General features: G+C 30.6%; 3 protein-coding genes and 1 long non-coding RNA gene across 7 annotated transcripts; 3 read left to right on the top strand and 1 right to left on the bottom strand.

The window, feature by feature from the left end:
* Positions 1 to 981: 981 nt before the first annotated feature.
* Positions 982 to 5449, top strand: LOC115716605 (myrcene synthase, chloroplastic). 2 transcript variants are annotated; one of them, XM_030645439.2, is made up of 7 exons: positions 982 to 1294; positions 1550 to 1805; positions 2664 to 3072; positions 3161 to 3379; positions 3517 to 3658; positions 4285 to 4554; positions 4960 to 5449. In XM_030645439.2, exons 1-7 carry the CDS (start codon positions 1022 to 1024, stop codon positions 5248 to 5250), a joined length of 1860 nt encoding a protein of 619 aa, XP_030501299.2. In that variant the 5' UTR covers positions 982 to 1021; the 3' UTR covers positions 5251 to 5449. The 2 variants fall into 2 exon arrangements, with proteins under 2 accessions (XP_030501299.2, XP_060971198.1); XM_061115215.1 differs by lacking the exon at positions 4285 to 4554 and having other exon boundaries at positions 988 to 1294.
* Positions 3692 to 4017, top strand: LOC115716608 (uncharacterized). Its single transcript, XR_004011590.2, has 2 exons — positions 3692 to 3920; positions 3968 to 4017. It is a non-coding gene; the product is annotated as an uncharacterized LOC115716608 (long non-coding RNA).
* An 11597-nt stretch (positions 5450 to 17046) lies between the features above and the next one.
* Positions 17047 to 22308, top strand: LOC133037751 (uncharacterized). 3 transcript variants are annotated; one of them, XM_061115216.1, is made up of 4 exons: positions 17047 to 17513; positions 17712 to 18173; positions 18264 to 18361; positions 19045 to 19348. In XM_061115216.1, the coding sequence occupies exons 2-4, from the start codon at positions 17985 to 17987 to the stop codon at positions 19214 to 19216; spliced, it is 459 nt and encodes a 152-aa protein (XP_060971199.1). In that variant the 5' UTR covers positions 17047 to 17513; positions 17712 to 17984; the 3' UTR covers positions 19217 to 19348. The 3 variants fall into 3 exon arrangements, with proteins under 3 accessions (XP_060971199.1, XP_060971200.1, XP_060971201.1); XM_061115217.1 differs by lacking the exon at positions 19045 to 19348 and adding an exon at positions 22188 to 22308 and having other exon boundaries at positions 17050 to 17513; XM_061115218.1 differs by lacking the exon at positions 19045 to 19348 and adding an exon at positions 18636 to 18896 and having other exon boundaries at positions 17054 to 17513.
* Positions 22309 to 24728: 2420 nt separating this feature from the next.
* On the bottom strand, positions 24729 to 26154 carry LOC133038052 (pentatricopeptide repeat-containing protein At5g64320, mitochondrial-like). Its single transcript, XM_061116036.1, has 2 exons — positions 26118 to 26154; positions 24729 to 25549 (listed from the first exon to the last, which is right to left on the bottom strand). The coding sequence occupies exons 1-2, from the start codon at positions 26152 to 26154 to the stop codon at positions 24744 to 24746; spliced, it is 843 nt and encodes a 280-aa protein (XP_060972019.1). The 3' UTR covers positions 24729 to 24743.
* Positions 26155 to 26812: the final 658 nt, after the last annotated feature.

Consider the following 26812-nt stretch of genomic DNA (forward strand, 5'->3'; position numbering starts at 1 on the left):
TAATGTACCCTGAGACTCATTTAATGTACGTACCACGGAATATATTCCGTGAAAGTACATTACGGGACAAAATCATATCTCAATATATATATATATATATATTTATATAGATTCAAGCCAATAAAATGTAAAAGATTTTGAGCAATACATTCATCAAAAAAAAATTGTAAAAGGATGGTGTAGCTAAGAGTGCTACACTTGCTAGCCAACCAGCTGGTTTATGTCAAGGGAACCCTCTCGAGTTGTTCTTTCAAAAAAGAAAAAATTATTTGACAACCTTCTTTTCGTACTTCATACAAAAGTGCATTGCACATTTTTTAATACCACTAACTTCCAAAATACAAATCACTTTTTTTTTTGTGGTTGAAAATAATCGTTTCATAGATGGAGATAATTAGATCATTACCTAAAATATTTTTTATATAAATTTTGTATGATTAAATCCTTTCAATTATCATTTTATTTGCACTTAACTCTTAAAGTTCAAATTTTAGTGGTAAAAAAACCCTCCAAACTATTCAACTATTAACAAATTTAAGATTTCATCTATTTTTCACAATAAATTACTAACATAAACTACTTACGTACATTCTTATACATGTGTCACATTTATATTGGTACACTTAATACAATTATTTAAAAATTATAAAAAAAATATTTCAAAATTTATAATATTTCTTATTTTATAATTTTATTTAATTTTAAAATAATAATATTAGGTGTATCAGTATAAATATGTTATGTGTATAAGAGTGTATATAAGCAATCTATGGTGAAAGTTAACAGGATGATACTTTAAATTTATTAACACTTCAACAGTTTAGAGAATTTTACCACCAAAATTTGAACTTAAAAAGTTAAGTGCAAGTAAAAAGACAGTTGAAAGAGTTTAGCCGCCAAAAACTCTTTTGATATTTATCACACTTCAATCATAGGAGGTAGGTTGTTGGAAACACTAACCATATATAAATACAAGGTCGAGCAAACCTAACATTCTCATCCCAAAAAAACACAAACAAAAATGCATTGCATAACCCTTAAACACCAAATTTCTCCATTACTCCCTAATATTTGCAGTACTACTAATTTTGGTGTATTTTTTAGACCAAAATTATATACTAATTATAATATTATTAATAATAATGCTACAAAATCAAGATTATCACGTGCATGCTACCCCATCCAATGTGCTGTGGTCAATAGTTCTAATGCAATTATTGATCGACGATCAGCCAACTTTGAGCCATCCATTTGGTCTTTCGATTATATTCAATCTCTTACAAGTCAATATAAGGTAATTAATTAATATTTCTTATTAATTAATATTATTGTTTTTTAAAATTAAATTAAGTTTTACAAAAATATTAGTAATTATTTGTATATCTAATAAAATAATCTTTTTTAAAGTGACATGTAGTAATGAAAAATCAATATTTTCACCAAAGAATTTTTTTTTTTTAATGTGTCATAAATAAAAATTTTCTTGAACTCCATGATGCTTTAGTTATTTATGTGTTAAACTTAATTATTTATTTATTTATATATGCAGGGAGAACCTTATACAAGTCGAGTGAAAAAACTTGAGAGAGATGTGAAAAAAATATTAGTTGAGATGGAAAACTCTTTAGCTCAACTTGAACTCATTGATACATTGCAAAGACTTGGAATATCTTACCGTTTTGAGAATGAAATAAATTCTATTTTGAACAAAAAATATGTCAATATTAATAATCCTAATTATAATTTATATGCCATTGCTCTTCAATTTAGGCTTCTACGTCAACATGGCTATGCAGTACCTCAAGGTATATATATACTTATTACATACATTATATAAACCAAATACATGATATTATATATATATATATATATTTTAGAATCTTTATTTAAGAATATTCAATATAAAAAGTTGATGGAAAGAAAAAAGAAAAAATTAAAGAATAAAAAAAGAAATAATTGTTTTTTGAAAGCCATAAATAAAGTTATTAATAAAATTTGCAAAATAAAAATTTGATAATGTAAAATAAAATAAAAATATTTATTTATTTATTTATTATTTTTAAATTATTTATAATATTAAAATTATTAAATTGATTTAAGCCAATAAAATTATATCATGAGTACACAGTGGCAGTTTTAGTTGATATTTAACAACCAAATTTAATAAGTGTATTAGATTTGCAAACAAAATAATACTAAAGAGAATTTTGTCATCAAAAACAAAAATTAAGAGATTAAGTCTGTAACAATCAAAACATGCTAGAGTTTGGCTGTAAATTTTTTTATTATAATAATATATATGTATATAAATAATAGGTATTAATTTTTTTTATTATTATTATTATTGTGTACATTTGATATTTGATACATTAATTTGGTATTTTATTAATTTCTTTCTCTTTTTTGTGTACTAATACCTCTATTTAGTTTAATTAGTATATAATTGACAAAAAGAAAAAAATGCAATGTACTTCAAATAATGAATTGGAATTTTCAAAGATTTGGGAATTAATCATTCATAGCTTTTATTGAGACTTATACATTTTTTCCAAAATAATTAAAAAATTATTTAATTAATCTAACTAATTAACCAAATTATTCCAAGCCGAGAATTAAACTTTTATAAAATAATTAATAATTGCTCAATCGTATGTTCTTTGCAGAGATTTTTAATCAGTTGAAGGACGAGATAGAAAACATCAAAAAACACATAAATGGTAATGATATCATGGGAGTATTAGCCTTATACGAAGCTTCTTTTTATGAGAAAAAAGGCGAAAGTATTTTAAAGGAAGCTAGAATTTTCACAACTAAATGTCTCAAAAACTACACTATCATGATATCAGAGCAAAAAAAGTTACTGATTGATAATGATTATGATTATGATATCGAAGTAGTGAATCATGCTTTAGAGCTCCCACTTCATCGGAGGACCACAAGAACAGAAGCAAAGTGGTTCATTGACGCATATGCGAAAAAACAAGACATGAATCCTATGTTGCTTGAGTTAGCCAAACTCGATTTCAACATAGTACAATCAACACATCATGAAGATCTAAAACATATATTCAGGTGATGATGATGATATCATAAGTTTTTTTTAATTAAATTTATTTATACTGATTAAATAATTTATATGTAAAAATATATAATTAATTAGGTGGTGGAGACATACTAAACTTGGAGAGAAATTGAATTTTGCAAGAGATCGATTGATGGAATGTTTCTTATGGAATATTGGAATAAGATTTGAGTCAAAATTCAGCTATTTTAGAACAAAAACTGCCAAATTATTTGAGCTAGTAACATTTATAGATGATATATATGATGTTTATGGAACATTGGATGAATTAGAGCTTTTCACCAAAGCTGTTGAGAGGTTAGTATATATATACATAATTTTGTTAATAAAATATTAAATATAAATGATTATATTTACATACACATAACTATGTAATATAATAAGTGTGTACAATTTGAGCTTGTATAATTTTAATTATTGGGACATACATGCAGATGGGATGTGAAAATGATAAATGAGTTACCAGAATACATGAAGATGCCTTATCTTGTTTTACACAATACCATAAATGATATGGTATTTGAGGTGTTAAGAGACCAAGAAATCTCCATCAACATTCAATATCTTAAGAAAACGGTACCGTTTATTATTTATATCTTATTATTATAAACGACACATAGAAAAACATTTTAATTAGGTACCATCCTATAATTAATCTAGCTATAATGTATGAGTGTTGTTGTTCAGCACCAGACATGCTGGATCGATCGACTCCTCAATAATGAGGTGCTCGATACTCATATCTTTAGTGTGATAGTTAGTAATCTCATGATCCGTAAGGAGAAATATTAAGTAAGTTGCATGTGCAATTAATTCCACATTGTTTGGGAAATGTCAAGTGTGATGATTCTGAGATTGTGTAGATATGGAACTACACAGTTGAAGATGACTTAAATATATTGATTGGTGTTACCTATATCAGCAAGGTACATGCATCTTGTTTTCTGACCTTCTGATAAGTTTTTCTAAAAAATATGCGAATGAAGACAAAACACATCGCTAGAAATACTTCAAGCGGGGATGTTACATTTAGTGTCGACCAACAACACTCATACAAAATATTACTAAATTATAATAATAACGATAGAACAACTTCAAATAATACGTACTATAATTATATTAATTAAATATATATGTACTAAAAAATTATAATACTAATTATGGATCGAATCTAATTACATATAATGATATTCATTGTGTAGTGGGTCGATATGTGTAAAAGTTTCTTGCAAGAGGCAAAATGGTACTATAGTGGATACACACCAACATTGGAAGAATATATTGAAAATGGTTGGATTTCAGTAGGAGCACCAGTTATTCTTGTGCATGCTTATTTTTTTCACGCAAATAATAATCGCACAATTACAAATACTAAAGAGATTTTCGAATGCTTGGAATATGGTTATTATCCTGCCATTATTCGTCACAGTGCCATAATATTACGATTTACAAATGACCTAACAACATTATCGGTAAGCTAATAATAACCAACTACGCATATGAATTTATATTTTATTTAGAGCATATATAATATATTATTACTTTAATATTTTATTACAATATTTATACTTTTTTGCACCTTGTATTTTACATATTATTACATGTTTGAACTCGTATGTAATTTTAATTAATTAGGCCGGTCTCTCTAGATTCTTAAACTTCTTTTTAAAGCGCTAATAGTAAAATTTTTAAAATTTATTTGTATTCAAATATGTTAATCGGGATCAAATAATCCTTTTTCAACTACAAGAGTTATGAAAAGAGTAAATTTTTGAAAATTATGGAACCTATTTTTCAATGATCGATGCAAAAACACAATCCTTCTTTAAACAAACAACTAAGTAATTCATTTTTTATGTATTGTTATACATGTATAGGAGGAATTGAAAAGAGGTGATGCTCCGACATCAATTCAATGTTACATGCAAGAAAAAAATGTATCTGAAGAGGAAGCTCGTGAACATATTAAGTTTTTAATAAATGAAGCATGGAAGGAGATGAATAATGATGTTGGATTATATCCAATCTCATTGACTGAAGATGCTACAAACTTTGCTAAGATGGGATTTTTCATATATCAACATGGTGATGGTCATAGTTCTCAAGATAATCAATCCAAACAAAAAATTTCATCCTTGATTATTGAACCTATTCCCCTATATACATAATAATAATAATTATTAGTTAATTAAAATTATCTTGTCTCCAAGAAAAAAAAACATATGATCTGAGATATATTATAGAAGTAATTATAAATATATATTTGTTGTAAGTTTACTTTTATTGAATAAGTATTTATTTTGAAATATCTTAAGTTTTTTATTTTCTCTCAATTCAATAAAAAATTTAAATTTGGTATTTCGATCACCAATTCTTCAATTCTTTGCTTTTTTTAGTTGTCGTGATATTAAGTATGGGGAACTGCATCAAATAAAAAGTGCAAATTAATTCGTTAACTTAATTAGCCATATACTTTGATAAACAAAATAATTAAGCTAATTAATGCTATATATTTAGATTGAAGATTTTCCCACTTGTATTCATCAAACCTTATATAATAGGCCTTTTTTGTGTAAATGAAAATTTTTGCATTTCAAAAATACATAAATAAATGTTAGATGTATGGTCGGTTATTCTGTTAAGTCTGACACTTGACAGTTAAGTTTGTTAACTGTCTGTTTTGACACCAAATGACAAAGCTATAAATAGCTTTGTCCAACTCAGTTGTAACCAGTTAATTGTTAGACACACATTGTAAATACAATAGAATTGATTCAATAAAAGGAGCATTACTGCTCACGGTTTTTTTTTCTAAGTGTTCAAACTGGTTTATGATTGTTCTTGGATCAGTGTGTTGGATTGCATAGGAATCGACTCATTCCTTACAAACTGGTATCAGAGCTGGACGGGTTCTTGAGTCTTGAAGAGACAAGCTCAGCGTGAAGAACATCCAGGGCAACAATGGGGAATGCAAAGTTCGATTTGGAGAAGTTTATAGCCAAGAATGATTTCGGATTATGGAGGGTGAAGATGAAAGCTTTGTTAGTGCAGCAAGGGATTCAGGAGGCTTTACTTGGTGAAGAAAATATCAAGGAAAGAACAGAGAAGGAGAAGACTGAGATTCTTGATAAGGCACACAGTGCCATTATACTCTGTTTGGGTGATAAAGTCCTGAGAGAAGTGTCGAAGGAGACAACCGCTGCTGGCCTATGGAACAAGCTGGAAAGTCTGTATATGACAAAGTCCCTAGCCAATCGACTGTTCTTGAAACAAAAGCTGTATGCATTTAAGATGCAATCTGGAAAATCAGTTGAAGATCATATGGATGATTTCAACAAGATAATCCTTGATCTTGAAAACATAGGCATCAAGATTGAAAATGAAGATCAGGCCATAATTGTCTTGAATTCTTTACCTTCAGATAATTATGAACATTTCGTTGATACGATGATGTTTGGGAGGGACTCTCTGACATTTGAAGAAGTGCAGAGTGCTTTAATGTCCAAGGAGTTGAAAAAGAAACAAGAACTGAAGGAAGAGAATTCTGCAGATGGCTTACTGGTATCTCGAGGAAGATTTGATCAAAGAGAGAACGAGAACCATGGGAACATGAACAAAGGAAAGACTCAGTCAAAATTCAAGAAAATATGTTACATATGCCACAAAACTTCTCATCTAAAGAAAGACTGCCCAGAATTGAAAAAGGGAGATCAAAGAAGGTATGGAAATGCAGATGTGGCTTCAGATGAAGGATATGAAAGTGCTGATGTAATGGTAGTAAGTAATGGCTTTGTGAAGTCAAATTGGGTGATCGATTATGGATGCTCTTTTCATATATGTCCAGATAAAGAACACTTCCTTAATTATAAGGAAATTGATGGTGGAACTGTAAGGCTTGGGGATAATAGATCATGCTCAATAGTTGGGATTGGATCTGTACAATTGCAATTATCAGGGGGAGCCACTATGAAAATTCATCAAGTTAGACATGTGCCAGACATTAAGAGAAATCTGATTTCTGTGGCAATGTTAGACAAAGAAGGGTGTTCTATAAGGGTTGAAGGTGGAATTCTCAAGGTACTAAGAGGATCAATGGTAATGATGAAGGGTTCAATGATCAATGGAGTTTATGTACTACAAGGAATCACCTCAAGCAACCTGGCTTCAGTTGCTTCAAAAGAAATAACCAATTCAATGTCTCTATGGCATAAAAGACTAGGACATGTCAGTTTAAAGGGATTGGAAGTGTTGAACAAGAAAGGACTGTTGGGAAAAGATGCCCTACAAGATCTGGATTTCTGTGAGCAGTGCATTTTGGGTAAGTCTACCAAGGTTAAGTTTGGGATAGGGAGACATATAACAAAGGGCACTCTGGACTATGTTCATTCAGATCTCTGGGGAGCTTACAGGATTGTGTCTCGAGGTGGAGCCAGGTACTTCCTAACCATAATTGATGACTATTCTAGATATGTCTGGGTATCAATTTTGAAACATAAGCATGAAGCCTTGAGTACATTTAAGGAATGGAAGACACTGGTAGAGACTCAAACAGAAAAAAAAGTTAAAAAGCTCAGGACTGATAATGGACTTGAATACTGTTCTGAGTTGTTTAACTCATTCTGCAAACAAAATGGGATTGCTATACACAAAACTGTGCCAAGAAATCCACAGCAGAATGGTCTAGCTGAAAGACTAAACAGGACCATCTTGGAAAGAGTAAGATGCATGATAATCTACTCTGGTGTGCCTAAAATTTTTTTGGGGCCGAAGTTTGTAATGACTGTTACTTGATTAACAGATGTCCTTCAGCTGCAATCCAAGCAAACACACCTATAGAATTATGGTCTGGACACCCTGCAAACTATGGGAACCTAAGGACATTTGGTTGCATAGCCTATGCACATGTCAAACAAGGAAAACTAGATCCCAGGGCAAAGAAATGTATCTTTTTGGGTTATCCTGAGGGTGTAAAAGGGTACAAACTGTGGTGTATTGAAGCTGGAAACTTGGATAGATACATCATAAGCAGGGATGTAGTGTTTGAGGAGGACAAGGTGTATAGAGATGTCATGAAAACCCAACCAAAACCTACCAGTGATGAATCTGAGAATGAATTGGAGTTTGAGATGGAGCCTGCTGGGGAAACTCACAGAGAGAATCAAACACCAGTGACTCAAGAGGGCATTTTTAATGAAGAAGATGAAGAAGAACAACAAGAATTGACTGAAGAAATAACTACAGAATCTCAGGGATATCAACTGACAAGAGATAGACAGAAAAGGCAAACTAAACCTCCTGTGAGATTTGGTTTTGCAGACATTATACACTATGCTCTTAACATTGAGCAGTGTAACAATGAACCAAGAACCTATGCTGAAGCAATGAAGTCAGTTGATAGAGAGAAGTGGAATGCTGAAATGGATGATGAGATTTTATCTCTTAAAAAGAATAAGACCTGGATTTTGATTAAGAAACTGCTAGGACAAAGAATAATCGGGTGCAAATGGGTATATAAACACAAAGATGGCAGATACAAGGCTAGGCTAGTGGCAAAGGGGTATACACAGAGAGAAGGGGTTGACTACACTGAAATATTCTCTCCTGTGGTAAAGCATACCTCTATTAGACTGATCTTGGCCATGACAGCAATGCTTGACCTAGAACTTGAACAGATGGATGTCAAGACTGCATTTTTGCATGGAGAATTAGAGGAACAAATTCTGATGCAACAACCAGAGGGATATGTCGAAGAAGGGATGGAAGACAGAGTGTGCTTGCTCAAGAGGTCACTCTATGGCCTCAAGCAATCACCTAGGCAATGGTACAAGCGTTTTGATGATTTCATACACAAAACAGGGTTCAAAAGGAGTGTGTATGATAGTTGTGTCTATGTAAGATCATCAAAAACCAAGGCTACTGCTTATCTACTTTTGTATGTAGATGATATGCTAATTGCTAGTAAAGATATTCAGGAGATTAGTCAGGTCAAGAGAATGCTTAGTGGGGAGTTTGAAATGAAGGATCTTGGACATGCTCGAAAGATTCTTGGCATGGAAATTCTCAGGGACAGGAAATCAAAGACATTGAAGCTATCTCAATCTGAATACATCCACAAAGTATTGAGCAACTTTGGTTTTTCTGATGCAAAACCAGTAAGCACACCCATTGCTCAACATTTTAAATTATCTAGCAATTTGTCTCCATCGAATGAACAAGAAGCCAAAGCAATGGAGAACATTCCCTACACAAACCTGGTTGGAAGCATTATGTACATTATGGTTTGCACCAGACTCGATTTAAGTCATGCAGTTAGTATTGTCAGCAGATACATGGGGAATCCAGGCATGGAGCATAGGAAGGCTGTTAAATGGTTAATGAGGTATCTAAGAGGCACTACTGATGTTGGGTTAATGTATAGCCTTGATGGAAATGAACTTACTGTGAATGGCTTTGTAGACTCTGACTATGCAGGTGACATCGATACAAGGAGATCTCAATCAGGCTGGGTTTTCAGAGTAAACAATTGCACTGTAAGCTGGAAAGCTAATCTCCAAACCATAGTGACACTCTCAACTACAGAAGCAGAGTATATCTCATGTAAAGAAGCTGTAAAAGAAGCCATTTGGCTTAAGGGAATCATTAGAGAACTGGGGATAAATCAAGGAGCCATCACTATACTGTGTGACAGTTAAAGTGCTCTGCACTTGAGCAAAAACCAGATGTATCACGAGAGGACTAAACACATTGACGTAAGATTACATTTCATCAGAGATGTTCTAGCTGAAGGAAAGGTTAAATTGGCAAAAGTGCCAACTGCAGAGAATGCCTCAGACATGTTAACCAAGGCTCTTCCAACTACAAAATTCAGACATTGTCTCAATCTTCTCAGGATTACAAACTAGAACAGTGATCCTTGTTAAGTGTCTGTAATCTAGTTTAGAGTTCTATTTTTGTGTCTATTATTTGTAATTAGAGTTAGTCTTACCAGAATTCCAATCAAGGTGGAGATTGTTAGATGTATGGTCAGTTATTCTGTTAAGTCTGACACTTGACAGATTAAGTTTGTTAACTGTCTGTTTTGACACCAAATGACAAAGCTATAAATAGCTTTGTCTAACTCAGTTGTAACTAGTTAATGGTTAGACACACATTGTAAATACAATAGTATTGATTCAATAAAAGGAGCATTTACTGCTCACGGTTTTTTTCTAAGTGTTCAAACTGGTTTATGATTGTTCTTGGATCAGTGTGTTGGATTGCATAGGAATCGACTCATTCCTTACAATAAATAATAAATAATCATGCCTAGATATACTTTTAATTTTTGTTATGTCTACATTTTGTCAAAGTTAATTAGTAATAATCAATTTATTTTCAAAATATATTATATTAGTAATCAAATTAATATTCAAGCCAATAAAATATAAAAGAATAATTATTGGCATGTTTTTGTTGTTTTTTATTTCAATTTTGAGATGTAAACAATTCAATTATTTTGACAACTTATAACTCTTCACATTTTAAGAATCTTATCATCAAAGACAAGTTATTGTAAATTAGACCTGTGCACGAGTTGGGTTGACCGGATTGAAAGCATTTTAATGAGTCAACCCAATTACGTCGGCCTAAAAATTTTTAACCCATTCAAAACTATTTCTGCACAACCCAACCCAGCAAACTATACATCGGGTTGGTTTGGGTTAGTTTGGGTTGGGTTAAACCCTTTTAAAATCTTGTCCTAAGTTTAATTTTTATATTACCGTTATTTATTCATATAAGAATCATCAGATTAAAATTTAATGCAAAAAAAATCTAAGTTGAGTATTTAAAATGTTAATAAAAAAAATATAAACTTAAAATTATTATACAATCATCCGATTCCAAAAAAAAAATTGTAGCGAATAAAACTTAAAAACAAAACTAAAATAATAGAATTCACCCAATAATCATCTTTTGAGTAGTTCTCCTTTGTTGTAGCCTTGGCTTCTTTGTTAGGTTAATTGTCTACAATTGAAAAGGCAACATATTATTATGAATAATATAGTATTAAATTATAAAAGAATTCTGAATATTCAATCAAATAAAATAATAATTACATATTTTTCATTTTTAATTATTATAGTTTCAAACCAAAACTGTTATACTACATGATTTCCCTAAAAAATGTAAAAACAATTAAACATTCTTATTTCAATAAGACATAACATAATACGTATTTCAATAAGAGATCTCTTTTTCACAATTCAAAGTTTTAAAATACTCAAATTTAATTTTTCTTAAAAAAAATAATCTTGGAGAGTTATATGATTTTCTAATATATATTCTTGCATAACACATATTAATATACATACAAGATATTTAACAGGGAAAAAAATACAAAAAATTATTATAGATTTAAAAGACCAAACTCAAGCAAACAAAATGACATGGAGAATACACTCATTTACGAAATCATAGAAAAGTAAAATCAATAAAATAAAATTAGCATAACGATACAATTAGATTTAAATCTAAAACTATAAAAAAACTAAATAAAATTATATAAAACATGACTGAGAAGAAAAAATAAATATAAAGTGACAAAACTATGAACTAGAAAAATCAAATCAAATAAATAAAATACCACAACTCTTAATGAAATTTTTAGCAAAAAGGAAAAAATCACAAACAAATACCTTTCTTGTCTTGCGAGAGCATGTTAGTGGCTTGTATTGCTCCTGGTGGTGCGACTAACAAAGGATTCGTGGAAAGAGGGAACTCCAGTTGGCGACACAACTTAGATATTTCTAACAAAAAAAAAAAATAGAGAAGAAACAAGTGAGACTGAGATTAAGAATGAGTCTCTTTCTAATAAAAAAAATAATAAAAAAGGTAGAAATGAGGAAAGATGAGTTATTACCTTCTTCACGCCCTTGTGTGAGTTTTCCCAGCCAAGAGGTGGTGACCTGGTTTGTCGTAGTGTGTGTCAATCGAGTCAAGAACGAGAGAGAGAGGCAGAGACTAGCAAAGGGGAGGCAGTATCATGTTAGGGTTAGGGCAACTGTTAGAGAGAGAGAGAGAGTTTATGATGTCATTCTCATTTGTATGTGTATATACTTTGTTGTGTTGGGTGTATTATGTTTGTTAGGGTTAGGGTAAAGGTAAGAGTGATAGTAGCAGCCCAATATTTAAGGCCCATACTATTTTTTTTTTTTGATGTTATAGGGTCGGCCCGGGTTCGGTTTAATATTGGATTGTAATTTGCCCAGGCCGATTCTGACCCATAACTCACAGGTTGTAATTTTTTTAAACCAAATAAACTTCGACCCATTTTCGATTTGGGTTGGTCGGGTTAGTCGGCCCAACAGGTGATCAACCCTATTGTAAATAATTGAATACAATGGATCTCTTTGAAATGAGTGAAGTTTAAAATAATTGAGTGAAGTTTTAAAATCTTAAGAATTATTGGTTTGATAGGATAATTAATATATAGAGAAATTCCTAGTATGGAACTCTTAGAAATGAGTGTTCACCTTTTCATGTTTTCAATATTCAGATTGTTTTAATTTTAATTCTTTTAGTGATATAGTATTGTAAAAAAAATATTAATTCTTTTACATATACATCGTTTATTTAAATTATTTTATAAATTTTTGAAAAATTCAAAATAATCAAAATAAAATTTAAACAATTATATGCACACTTTCATTTTATATATGTATACGATATCCTATTTAAATTTTATTTTTTGTATTGTAAATTATTTTGAATTTTTTAAAATTAAACAAAGTGCATGACGTCTTAATAAATAACTACAACGGATCACAAACGACTTATTAGACTGGTGATAATTTAGGCTCACAACAGATCACAAGTGGCTCTGATACCATGTTAGAATTTAAAAATAAGATGAATGAGGTTCCATCTCAAAATCAATTAGCTATGAGAGGAGTAGCCCATTCATCTTATATATCACAATTTATTTCTACACATTAGCAATGTAGGACAAATTCTAATAGTAACTATATATTTAAATTTTATTTAAAAAACTATTTAAAATTTCAAATCTACAAAACAATTTTTTAAAAATGGTGTACTATAGATTCTTTCCACATATACAATAATGCTAAAGATTTAAAGCTCTTGAATTAAGAATAGAACTAATTACTTCTTTTTTTTACTTTTTTTTAGTAGATAAATGTACTTATTTGATGAAAGTTTGAAATAAAAGATACAATATTATTATTATTATTATTATTATTATTATTATTATTATTATTATTATTATTATTATTAAGTCATATTTTATATCAATGCACACACAGGAATGCTAATTATAATTTTCTATTATAATCTCTATGTTCGAAATCACAATATGTTAAAAAAAAATTTTCAAATTTTTTGTCATATATATAGTAATATTTGTTTTAGGTACATACAATAGCATTCTTATAAATTTTTTAAATTTTTTTTTTGAATAGTTTACAATATTGAAAATAAATTTTTTAATATTTCAGTTTATCATGCTTATTTAAAAAAATTTAAACATATTTTCGGCACGGTAAATTATCTAAAAAATTTTAGAAATTTACTAGAATGATGTTGTAACTATAACTAATAACATAGTCATAATTTTTTTTTTTTTTAAAAAAAAATCATTATGTATTTTCAGGCATAAAAATTAGCTAAAAGATTACAATTGAAAGTTAACAGTAACATATCTCTATTAATAATATATAATAAGTCTCTTAATTAATAACAATGATGGAGATGATAATAAGTATTAAGTTTAGAAAATTTCTCTAGTACATTCTTAAAGGTTCGTTCTCATAGACTCTTTATCTGTTTTGACATTTATTTAAAAAAATTTAATCTAATTCTTTTTTCAGCATACGTTATAGCTATTTAAAATAACTTGTAAGTTTTTAGAAACTTCTGAATAGTTTAGAATGCCAAAAATAAGATTTAAATAATATTACTTAAACAATCAATAAAATATTTAAACTTTATTAATTATTAATTATTATAATGTATAGGATGAATAAAAAGTCTACCACAATACTCATGGTGTATTATAGAGCTACCTATAACTCATTTTCAACAAATAAAGGATTAAAAATGTCTACTAATAATGATAGTTTAAATTGAATATATGACATGATCATGATTCATGAGACAATACTTGAATTGAACTATCATATCATCAATAAATCTTAACTTTGTTTTTTCTTTTATATATAAATATAAATATAAGTATCAAACCTTCTTCAACCTTATAACAAAACCCTCTCTCTCTCTCTCTCTCTCTCTCTCTCTCTCTCTCTCTCTCTCTCTCTCTCTCTCTCTCTCTCTCTCTCTCTCTCTCTCTTTCTCCTACTTAAGTATGGAGCCCAAGCAGAAGAAGAAGAAGTGGGTTTTGCAATTCTCAAACAACACTCTCACCACTTTTTGCCATTGTAGTCAAAGAGCCTCTTCTTCTACAACATAAATTGGTATAGGTTTTTCATTTTTTTAATTAATAAATATTAATCTAGCTGTAATGTGTTCTTTGTATTTTTTTTGGTTGAAATTGTTATTAGAAGATCAAATGCATGTATTTTTTTTCAACTAATAAATATTAATCTAGCTCTAATTTCTCACTTTTTTTCTTTTAAAAAAAAATATATATAGATAATAATCTGTTTTTCATGCATGAAATATTAAAGATTTCATTTTTCTTGTTTTTTTGTTCTTTTTTACTATATTTATTTGATTGCATATTTATAATTATTGGATTATTCAGAAAATCCCAACAAAATGTGGAATAATATTTGTTGAGGAACTTAGTGAGACTTGGGTAATTATAATTTTACAAAATTATAATTTCTGACCTTTTATTTCAACTAATAAATATTAATCTAGCTATAATGTGTTCTATGTATTTTTTTTCTTCTTTTTTTGTTTAATTTGTTATTAGAAGTTGGAATGCATGTAAGCATGTCATTTTAAAGATTTCATTTTTTTTTTTATTATATTGTTATTTGATTATTGCATGTTTATAAATATTGATTTATATATACAGAAAATCCCAACAAAATGTGGAATGATATTTGGAGAGGAGCTTAGTGAATTGGGTACTCTCAAAGTTCCTAATAGCAACAAAGAATGGAAAATCAAAATAGTGAAAAATGAGAACAAAATTTGGTTGAAAAATGGTATTGAAGATTTCATGAATTGTTACTCTATTCACTTTCAATCCATTTTACTATTCACTTACCAAGGTAACTGTTCTTTCTTTGTTCGTATTTGTGATGCTCTTGGTTCTGAAATTGAATATATATCCACCACACGATCAAAATAATGATGATGATAATGATCATAAGGATGAAATTATTGAGCCTAGAAAAATAGGCAAAAGAAAAAGAAGAAGAAGTAATGTTGATTCCTATGAATGTAGAGAGTTTTATTGGTACAAAACAAGGAATGTAACCCGAATTAAAAAGGAAAAAGAAGAAGAAGAAAATGAAAAAGATCGAAATTTAATGAACGAAAAACATGTTGATGTTGATGAATTTCGGTACAAGAAAAGAAGTAATAAGGGTAGCAAAACAGAGAAAACAAAGGAAGAATTTGATCATGATGAACACGAAATGATTGTAACAAGAAGCTTTTTTTATGGTAAAAAAAAGAAGTCTAAACATCTCAAAGGCAACCGAGAAGGCGGTTAAAGTTGCCCTAGCATCGAAACCTCGAAACCCTTCTTTCTTGCTTTTAGTAAAATCGTATGCTCATAACATGGTAAGTAACTCGTAACTATGTGTGGTGTTTTAGTACATATTTTTAGGTCTTGTCTTTTATTATCGTCTAATTTCGGGTTTTTCGCTTGTTGTTATAGAATGTGCCTTCGAAATTTGTGAAAAAGTACATGAAGTTTTGTGGTGAGAAGATTGAAGTGTATGTTGGGAATGAGAAGAGAAAATGGGATGTTAGATGTTATTATGTGAATAAAGATAAAACAATGATGAAGAAACTTGGGTAAGGTTGGAAATCATTCTTATCTAATCAAAAATTGAAGAAAGGAGATGTTTGTGTGTTTGAGATGATTAGAAGAATTAATGGTGCTGTTTTTAGGGTTTGGATTTATCGTTCATCTCATTATAAGTAATTAATGATGATTATGGTAATTTGTGTGTTTTAAGCAACACCCTTTTGGATAAAATGTTTAATGTATTTGTTTTAATGTTTAGTCTTTGCTGTGTTTAGGTCATTTTGTGATTAGTTTAGTAGTTTATGATGACATTGTGAGGAACAATGTAATATGTGTGTTTAAAGTAATTTGCTAAGTCTATTTAAATCTAGCTATTTTTTTAAATTTTTTTTTTTTTTGAGAAATGAGTATTGTCTAATATTTTTATATAATATATTTATATGTAGTGAAAAAATGGTAATTTTGTAAGCTACTTCAACTCAACTTAACAGAAAAATATATCTTGGGCCCATTTATATTCAGGGCCGGCCCATTGTGTAAGCTGAATTTTTGCTTCTCTTGTATGAGGAAATGGAGTTGGGCTTGGGCTTGCTTAGTTCATACCTAGGATGGGCCAGACTTCAGAGAAATATTTGTTTTTAAGATTAATAATCTTTTTTTAATGTAAAATTGGTATCAATCATTGTCTAAAATTATATTATAATTCTATCAAAAATATAATTTTATGTAATATAAAATGTCACTTTACGAAGCTTAGATTGAGTGGTCCCCGTGTCAAGTTATAGATTTATTTTGTATCATAACTATACATATCTTTATATATTAAAAGTGCCTATCTAACGGCAATTCTTGATTTAACGGCAATTCTTAGTTTAACGTTTTTTTTTTAATTTTTTTAATTTTTTGATTCTTAACGTGAGTTTACTTACGTTTTTTTGGGTTTTTTTAATTTTTTGATTCCGTTAAAGTTAACGTGAGTTTACTTATCAACAATCAACAAAATAACAAATAAATATATTTAATCAAATTAAAATAAAGGAAGATTACCTATACAGTTACATATCCTTTAAAATCCCTTAAATCCCTCCTAAAAACTCTCTTCATAGAAACGAACCCCATTGGAAACGAACCCCAAACCCTTCTTATAGCTGAATATTTTCTAAAATTATATTTCCCTTTTAAAAAAAAATCCATCGCCTCCCTCTACCTGACGAACCAACAGATCCTCGGAGTATCCACCTCCAGTCGCAGATCGTTGAAACTAACAGCCCGACGAACCAAAGCTTCGTCTCACTTTCCCTCTCTCTCTCGTGTTATCTTCAGCAAAAATGCTCCGCTGTATGTGCGTGGATCAATCAACCATCTGGATGGCCAGCCTTTCGTGGTCGGTATTCGTTCTCTTCACGATTGTGGTTCCTGGCATTTCCCATTTTGTCCTCGCTTGTTCCACCTGTGATAGCAAGCACGATAGCCATACAGCTCAAGGTGAGTTTTTCTTTTTATCTTCATCTTTTTCTTTTCTTTTCTTTTCTTTTTTATCAAATTGATTTATATTTATTTATTTGTTTGTTTTCAAAACTACAATTGTTCTACCGAATTACCATATGTTTTTCTTTATTAGTACTGTTTTGGTTATAGTAACTAAGAATATTTACAAATTACATCATTCTTTACATTTGCCAGGTGGGAGAGTTGGTCCTACTTTCAATCAAAATATATCAACTTGTTTGATTTAGGCCAATTGCATTGCATCATCAACCATTAAGAGTCATTGCATTGTATTTCGAGCGGTCTCCAATTGATTCATTTTTAATCCGACGGCTGAGAATTGTTTGGTTTGGGGGTCTGTGTGGGCCCATTTGGACTGTTTAATTTTGTCTCTTTCTCCAAACTTACTCACTATTTATATTTGTATATATATCTCTGTTTCTAAGTCTCTCTGTTATATTTGCACATATGAGTGAGAATAATTCATTTCTTTTGTCTCCTAATTTATTAAGCTCAGAAATATTAGAAGAAGATGATGATGTTTTTTCAACTGGTTACTTAGAAGATGCCTTGTTTGAATTCACTAAAAAATCAAAGAGAAGACGTTTATTGGTTTATACTGATCATAATCATCATCATGAAAATCTTCTCTCTAAGGTACTAATTATAATTATACTTCATTTTTATTATTATTATTATATAATTAATCAATTAATCTCAACTTGAGTTTTTATTTATTTTTCACAGAGTTACTTGGACTCATCATCATCATCATCAATATTTAATTGGGAAATTATGTCATCTCATGATCACGAGAATAATTTCAATTTTATGACTAATAATTGGTGAGTTTATTATTTATACAATATGCATTATTATTTGGAGAATTATTTTATATATTATTTTTTTAATTTTTTTTTTCAAATTTAGTTGCTATATAGATCTTGGTATTTTGGTTGCAATTTAAGTTAATCTGTTGATTCTTATATATATTTTCGTAAAAATATATAAAAAAATTACTTTAAATATAAAAATAAAAAAACCTCCTATTATTATATATATATTTAATTTTGTATAATAACATATTAATTATGTTTCTAATTTTGGTAATCATCTCAGGTAAGATAATTTTAAACAGAGAGGAGATGAAAACAATATCATGAATATTAGAAGAAGAAAAATCATCACTTGATTCATCTTCATCTTATTATTCTTATAATAAATTATTAGAGGGTTGTAGAGGGCTGAAATGATCAAATAAAACTGATGCTTCTTTCAATTTGTATTGTCGATTTGATAACTTTATTATCTGTTGTTCTTACTAATTTAAGATCATAATTATAAACTTCAAATTATTATATATATTTATATTTCCTATAATTTTGTTTTTCCCTTTCATTTATTCTTTTGCAATTTACCAAGTAACCCTAATATGATAATAATAAGCACCCTTTTGTCTTAATTTTTTTGTTTATGTTTTGATTGGACATTGTATATTCTAAATTCCTGCATATTTTATAATTTTCAGCATTAAAATAGATATGGATGTTGATATAGATCACTATATTATTCTTGGCCTACCAGCTGAGGATGGTGCTAATAAGCTTACAGAGATATTAAAGGTGTATACCTGTAACCAGATAAATTACCTGATAAGTTTTGTATTAGTCATTGTTCTTATTGTCCATATTCTGATATAAAACTTTCATTACTTGCACTACATTATTAATTTTAATTAAAATTGGACTCTGCATTATGTTATCTTGTACAGTTCTATTCTTTCGTAAAACAGAGACTTCAAAGTCTAAAGGACCACATGAGTTAAATTTGCATTTGGCTTTGATTGTTAATTAAAGTATTAATATATATCTTTTATATTGTTGCATAGCACTTAAAGATTATTAAGAATTACACAAAATGCAAAACTAATGAGTAAAGAAACTAAATTATTCAAACTAATACGCTGAATGATTTTAATCAAAGATTCGACTGCAAAAAAAATATATATCATTAAAACTGTATATATATTTATGTAATAATGAATTTGTGAACCAAATTATCATAAAGTATTTCATGATTTCAATTTTAACATTATTTAATGATATTTATTTTATTTTATAAATAATCTTTTACTTTATTTTGGAATATGAACTGCATATATGACAAGACTCAATACTTTTATTTAAAAATTTTTGCTTAAAGTCTTTGAAATTAATAAGTTTTTCGAAATTTACAATTTTATTCTAATATTCAAAATTCTAAACTCAACCTAAAAGAAAAACTAAGTGTATAACTAGATATATACGTACATTGTACGTAACTTTATGCTAGTATAAATATATGTGCATTAAATTGAGTGGTCCCTCCAAATTATTGCTCCCTTAAATTGAAAAAATTACTAGTTTGCTCACTATATAATATTAATAATTATTTTGAATTTATCTCTTCATTAATATGTAGAGGACTTTCATTTATTTGTTATTTTTCATTGAAGAGATTAAATCTCAATCATACATTTTTTTTTAAAAAAAAGAAGATATATTAGATAAGAGTACTACAGTAGTGTCTAGCACTAGCTAGAAATAGAGGTAATATTTTATGATTAGTTAACGATATTCTCTAAATTATAATTTTAAATTATATGAGACCTAGTACTTAATTATATTTATAGTAATATAATATCGATAATGATACTAAGTATTATTAATATTTTTTAGCATTTTTTTTATTATACAATTTGTAAAAAGGTATTATAAGATATCAGTAGATATGTACATAAATGTGAGTCAAAGGGAAAAAGAGAAGGGAAATTTCAATTTTTGACCCTAATAATACAACCTATATCAAAATTTATACCCCTTTATAATTTGTACAAATTTAGTCCATTAATTACATGAACTTCCCATTTTACCCTTTTTTTTAAAAAAAAAAAAAAAAGCTAAAATCTGAAAGTGTATTTCTCTCTCTCTCTCTCTTCCCTCTTCCCTCTCTCTCTCGTGCACCACTCTCTCTCTCTAGGAAAAAATTGAAAAATTTATGAAAAACCGAAGCTGAAATCCGTCCCACACGTAATTATTTGCTGTTGCATGGTTGTTTTCTCGGTGGGTGTTGGTGGAAAACCGAAGCACAATACAACATCACTCAAGAATCTTACACCATTATAATGGGTAAGTTGCATTTTAAGCATTTTGTTTGACTTTATGTAGTTTAAAATTGTTATACGTGTGTTTATTGTTGGAACTGCTGTTTTTTGGTCTGAAATTGTTGAGATCCGCGGATACGGTTTTCGATCGATTTCGGGTTTTCCAAAGGTTATCGATGATATGTCGATGGTTTGTCGATGATTATAGAGGAAAGGTCAGTGACGACCATTATCGACGTTATGTCGACGTTATGTCGACATGTTGTCGACATCATACAACCAACTTTGGGATTAACTATTTGTCGACATTTTGTCGACATGTTTGTCGACAGAATGTCGACAACAAGCATTTTTGTTGTTTTTTTAGAAGTTGTCGATATTTTGTCGACATCATGTCGACAAAATATCGATGCAATGGAAAAATACCGTGGCTAAAACATAAACATAAACATAACATTGACAGAAAATAAAGTTCATTAAAAATAACAAAAAAAAAACATAAAAAAAAAACAGAAAATTAAAAGTTCATAAAAATTAAAAAAAAAACATTAAATAAAACCCACAAACCATAACATAAGAAATTATTTTTTTTAAATTCTTTGGCTTGTGGGTGAGCCTTGCAATACTTGCATAATGTTACCGGCTTCACGGGTTTACCGTTGAAGATGCCCGGTTGCAACGACGGCATCCTTCGGGGAACCCAGGTGGTGGAGCCGGCCATACACCAGTTTTTGCAAATTCTCTTTCAAGTTGCATGAACCTGAACTCGTTACCGTTTCGCTCTCTTTCGAAAGCTCGAGCGGCGTCCATAACTTTCTGCATTGCAGGAGTAACTATGCCAACATCAGGCTCCTGCTTCAGCTCCTCAGGAGTTAGGATGGGGAATTTGCCGTTCTTTCGTGGGGCCATATTTCAAACTTAAGAGAATAAGAGAAAATTTTTAAGAGTAAGAGATAGGTAGAATACAAGAGCACTTATGAATAAGATTTCCCTTTGCTTTTATAGAGCAGTAAAAATGTTGGGAATGTATGAAAATTTAATGGTCATTAAATGCGTAATCAGACAGTGAAAAACGCATGAAATGGCGTATTTATCGACAGAATGTCGATACTATGTCGACATCTTATCGACCACATGCCAATTTAGTGTCACTGCTAACACATTTGTCGACGACATGTCGACTTCATGTCGATATGTTGTCGATAGGACACGTGTCTGACATGCAACGTTTCAGTTGGGAAGGGTCGTTGGGAACGTATGTAAAATTTATTAACATTTAATGTGCAACCGTTTTTAATTGTCGATTGAATGTCGATGGTATGTCGATAGTATGTCGATGACGAGCATGGTTGTTGTTGTTGTCGATTGTATGTCGATAATATGTCGACGCAATGTCGATAATCAGTGCCCTAATTTCTGGTGTTGTGCTTCTCGACATTATGTCTATAGATATCGATGGGATGTCGATTTTTATTTTTTTTTGGTGTTTTTTCCTTTACTCACCTTGTTTTTTTGGTTTGCAATTGCAGGAGACAAAGTGTTCCTTGTTGTATCGTACGATGGTGTTTGGTTATGTGAGAATTATAATTGGATCTACAAAGCAAATAGCAGCTTGACGTTGACAGTTACAACCGAGACAACCCTACAAGAACTGCGACAAATTTTATATGAAGAGTTGGAAGTTGATCCGGTAGCGTATGATTTAAAGTTGGAGATTTGTTCCTTGTACATGAAGGGAAAAATGGTTGCGCCAGAGGTTATTAAGAGAGAACGCCAACTGAGAACGTTTTTAGAGATGAGGGCAACAATGTCAAATACAGAGTTTATGCCATTATTCGTGACCAAGGTGAGAAAAGTTGGGAATTCGGAGCCTACGCCGCCTACTAATCCTCTCCCTCGGAGTGTGGTAGGGTCTTGCGTTCCCGAAACAGATGTTGGGATTGGTGTGAATGAGGAGGTTCCGGCCAATTTAGAGGTTCCGACCAATTTTGATGTTCCGACCAATGTAGGGCAAGAACAAGAAGCGACAGGATTTCATCAGTTTGAAGAGTTCGATACACCCTTCTACAATAATGATCCTATTGTAGATTTGAATATGGACGATGACCATGATTTAGCAGTCGATGAACCCGTAGCGGGACCATTGTTGAGGTTAGAGTGTGTACCGAGTAACCAAGGTACACAGCGAGAACGACAACCTCGTAGTGAAAATCGCCGTGTTGTTAAGGTTGAACTCCTCAAACCGAGCTTTAATTTTTGCAAAAATTCCAGTGCCCCTATATGTGACGCGACCAGTGAAATGCTCGGGTGCTGGAATAATGAGTCTGGGAGCCATCTGAAAAAACAAAAAACAAATCAATATAACTGCCACAAAAATTAAAAAAATAGTCGACATAACATCGACATCATGTCGATATTCTGTCGACATTATCAAACAGTAAGTATACAAAAATTTGGTCGACAAACAGTCGACATACTGTCGACATGTTGTCGACATTATCACAGAAACAGTATAAAATAACATTGTGGACAACATACATAACAATAGTCGACAAGATATCGACATAAGGTAGATATCCTATCGATATTATAGACCTCCACTATTATTCCAAATAAGGTCGACATCCTATCAACATACCAATGATATCCTATCGACATACACTAACATATATCAACTACATAACAATAGTCGACAAGATATCGACATAAGGTAGATATCCTATCGATATTATAGACCTCCACTTTTATTCCAAATAAGGTCGACATCTTATCGACATACCAATGATATCCTATCGACATACACTAACATATATCAACTACATAACAATAGTCGACAAGATATCGACATAAGGTAGATATCCTATCGATATTATAGACCTCCACTTTTATTCCAAATAAGGTCGACATCCTATCGACATACCAATGATATCCTATCGACATACACTAACAACACAGACTCAAACACTTTCAATCTTGTCGACATTATATCGATAACCTATTGACAAGTCATCGACAACTTGTTTGAACAATAAAACACTACTGATTAACATGCAGAAAAACAAGCACAAGTTCGTATACACATCCTAAAACAATCTAATCAGAATAACATACACAAATTCCCATCCAATTCTATGAAAATTTTATTTTTTAATAAGAAAAAAACTTACCTTTGACTGTTCGTGGTTTTGGGGACGACCTCTGTTCTGGTTCGTGGCTACGACCTCTGAAAATTGGTTGGGTTCCAATGTCGGCCGTGGGTGTGGGTGGGTTGGGTTCCAATGTCGACAGCAATAGGCAGAGAAAGAGAGAAAGAGAGAACGAGAATAGTGTGAACTGCGTGAGGGTTGGGTCAGGGTCAGGGTCGTGGGTGGCCGGACTGGGGTCGTGGTCGTGGACTGCGTTGTTGGGTCGTTGGGTCGTTGGGTCGTCGTCGTGGAGTAACGTTCGAAAGATGTAAACGACAGAGAGGGAAAGAGAGGGAATAGCAAACGACAGAGAGAGAAAGAGAGAGTGAGAGGGAAAGACGGAAAGAGAGAGAAAGAATAGGAAAATTAAATTTGAGGGGTATTTTGGGTACAAATGAGTAATAGTGGAATTAATTTGTATAAATTAGTGGAGGGTATATATTTTGAAATGGGGTATTTTATTAGGGTCAATTAATGAAATTTCCCAAAGAGAATCGTGAAAATGAAAACTTTGAAGTTTGACCAAGACAATGTGCCAATACATATGTCGGCATCTGCATTTACCTTTATGGTTCTATGAAACGTAATATAAGTTTTAGCAAACAAATATTACAATATTCACATTTTATTAATCAACCCAATAAATAATCTAGGGTTATTTGTGCTATAACCTCCTTAAGTAGTCAGGTATTTACAACTAAAAATTTGGTGGTAAAACCTCCTAAACCCAGCTTCTGTTAGTCATTTTCGTTCATTTTTGGGTGTTAAGTGACAGTTTGGAATGTCTACGTGTACAAAAATGTACACGTGGCACAATTTAATTAGTCCACGTAATAAATACTTAAAATTAAAATATAAAAATTAATTATTTTAAAAATAAAAATAAAAAAATATTTCTATTTAAAAATAAAAAAATTTAAAATTAAATTTTTTTTTCTTTTTTTTTCTCTTTTCTTTATTCACGCTTCTTTCTTCTCTCTCTAACCCCAGCCAACTCCCCATCATCATCTTCTTTATCTTTAAAACCCTAGCCCCCAAAATCAGCCCCATCAAACCCCATCTTTCCCTAATCTTCGCTTCCCTCAGCAAACCTCTATAGACAACCTTCCTCAACTCGCCATGCGGACAAATATCAGCAGCCACCATGGCTCTCAAGACCTTCAAAGCCTTAAGAACCATCCCACTCCTGCAAAACCCATCAACCAAAATCCCACAAAACTTTTCCACAAGCTTGAATGGGGAACCCGACCTCACCATCCAATTAAAAACCTTGATGGCCTCTTTGGGCTTGCCCTTTCTGAAGTAGGCAGCGACGAGCGTGTTGTTGATGGGCGCCACATGGTGTTGGGACATTGGGCTGCGTCTACGACGGGTGAGGAGGGACATGGGCATGGTGATGTCCGACTGGGAGGCAAGGGAGTCGAGGAGGGCAGAAAGAGAGATGGCATCGAGAGGTGGATTTGTAAGGAGGGTGGTGATGGCGAGGTGGGTCGCAGTGTTGAGTTGGTTCGAGAGGCAGAGACGAGGGAGGAGGAGGTTGATCTCAGTGACTGGTTTTGAAGAAGAAGATGATGATGATGGGGAGTCGGCTGGGGTTAGAGAGAGAAGAAGAAGGAGGCGTGAGGCGTGAAGAAAGAAAAGAGAAAGAAAAGAAAAAAAAGTTTTAATTTTAAAATTTTTTATTTTTAAATAAAAATATTTTTTTATTTTTTATTTTTAAAATAATTAATTTTTATATTTTAATTTTAAGCATTTATTACGTGGACTAATTAAATTGTGCCACATGTACATTGTGTACACGTAGATATTCCAACCTGTCACTTAACACCCAAAAGTAGACGGAAAGGGCTAACTGCTAACAGAAGCTGGGTTTAGGAGGTTTTACCACCAAAATTTTAGAATTGAGGATTAGTTACAAATACCTGACCACTTAAGGGGGTTATGCCGCAAATAGCCCAATAATCTAATATATTGGGTAATATTAATATTAATACTAATATTATATTATTTATTTAGTTTAACTTGTAAGAATAGGTCTACTTGATTATTGATTATTTTTCAAATGAAGTCAATTTACAATTATTTAGTGTTAAAAAAAATTTATACAACATCATCATCACTAACTTTCTATTTAATTTTCAATTAAGTCTTATCAAGTTAGGTGTACATATATCCACAACTAAGGACCACAACACAATTTTCTTTATTCTAAAAACACATGACTCACTATAAAACATGGCACATTAGTATTTGTTCTATCTATCCTATTTTTGCCTAACTTTTCCTTTTCGGTGAAATCTATTGCTTTCATTACTAGGGCCGTTTTCTCAAGGGCTAAGTTGAAAAATGTCTCTTTTATTAATCAATTAACCAAATTTGCCTCTAATTTTATATTTATTTGAAACATACCTCTTTTTATATGTATTGTACCCAAAATACCCTGACGTAAGAGAGTCACATGAAGAATATCTTGAAGTGACAGGGACAAAATTGGTACAATGATTAAAAAAAGAGGTAAAAATGATAGACTTTAAAAAAGAAGATAAAAGTAAAAGAGGACAATATAAAAAAGGTATAGAGTGTAATTTCCTCTTTTCTCAATCTCTTTTTCTATGAGATTTTTTTTAACATTAGTCTATAAGATTCCAAACAAATATTTGGTACAAAAACATTTAAAAAATTATTTAAATTTAATTTCGGTTATAAATAAATACTTAATTTTAATTTTTATATGTTATATTTTTAGAATTTACCTGATCTATGTTAAGTGGCATGTAGTAATTCCTTATAGGTTCATATTATCTAATTTTTATTTTCTATTTAAAAATTAATTTAAATATATCAATAAAAAAAATAACTAATGTATAATAACACAAATACTTACAAAAACTTCACAAATATAACTTATATATTATTACTCTAAAAAATGAAAATTAAATATTTATTATTAGTTAAGATTTAAATTTAAA

Source organism: Cannabis sativa, chromosome 5 (genome assembly GCF_029168945.1).
Source record: "Cannabis sativa cultivar Pink pepper isolate KNU-18-1 chromosome 5, ASM2916894v1, whole genome shotgun sequence".
Taxonomy (NCBI): Eukaryota; Viridiplantae; Streptophyta; class Magnoliopsida; order Rosales; family Cannabaceae; genus Cannabis; species Cannabis sativa.

What these genes read in the sequence shown, in the direction of transcription:
- LOC115716605 (XM_030645439.2), top strand. Translation starts at nt 1,022, where the DNA reads ATGCATTGCATAACCCTTAAACACCAAATTTCTCCATTACTCCCTAAT. An exon ending in TTCAATATCTTAAGAAAACG is followed by an intron (nt 3,659 to 4,284) that starts GTACCGTTTATT and finishes TTCATTGTGTAG; the next exon opens with TGGGTCGATATGTGTAAAAG. An exon ending in ATGACCTAACAACATTATCG is followed by an intron (nt 4,555 to 4,959) that starts GTAAGCTAATAA and finishes ATACATGTATAG; the next exon opens with GAGGAATTGAAAAGAGGTGA.
- LOC133037751 (XM_061115216.1), top strand. Translation starts at nt 17,985, where the DNA reads ATGAGTGAGAATAATTCATTTCTTTTGTCTCCTAATTTATTAAGCTCA. An exon ending in ATGAAAATCTTCTCTCTAAG is followed by an intron (nt 18,174 to 18,263) that starts GTACTAATTATA and finishes TATTTTTCACAG; the next exon opens with AGTTACTTGGACTCATCATC. An exon ending in AATTTTATGACTAATAATTG is followed by an intron (nt 18,362 to 19,044) that starts GTGAGTTTATTA and finishes TATAATTTTCAG; the next exon opens with CATTAAAATAGATATGGATG.
- LOC133038052 (XM_061116036.1), bottom strand. Translation starts at nt 26,154, where the DNA reads ATGAAAGCAATAGATTTCACCGAAAAGGAAAAGTTAG. An exon ending in CACCGAAAAGGAAAAGTTAG is followed by an intron (nt 25,550 to 26,117) that starts GCAAAAATAGGA and finishes AAAAATAAAAAA; the next exon opens with TAAAAAAATATTTTTATTTA.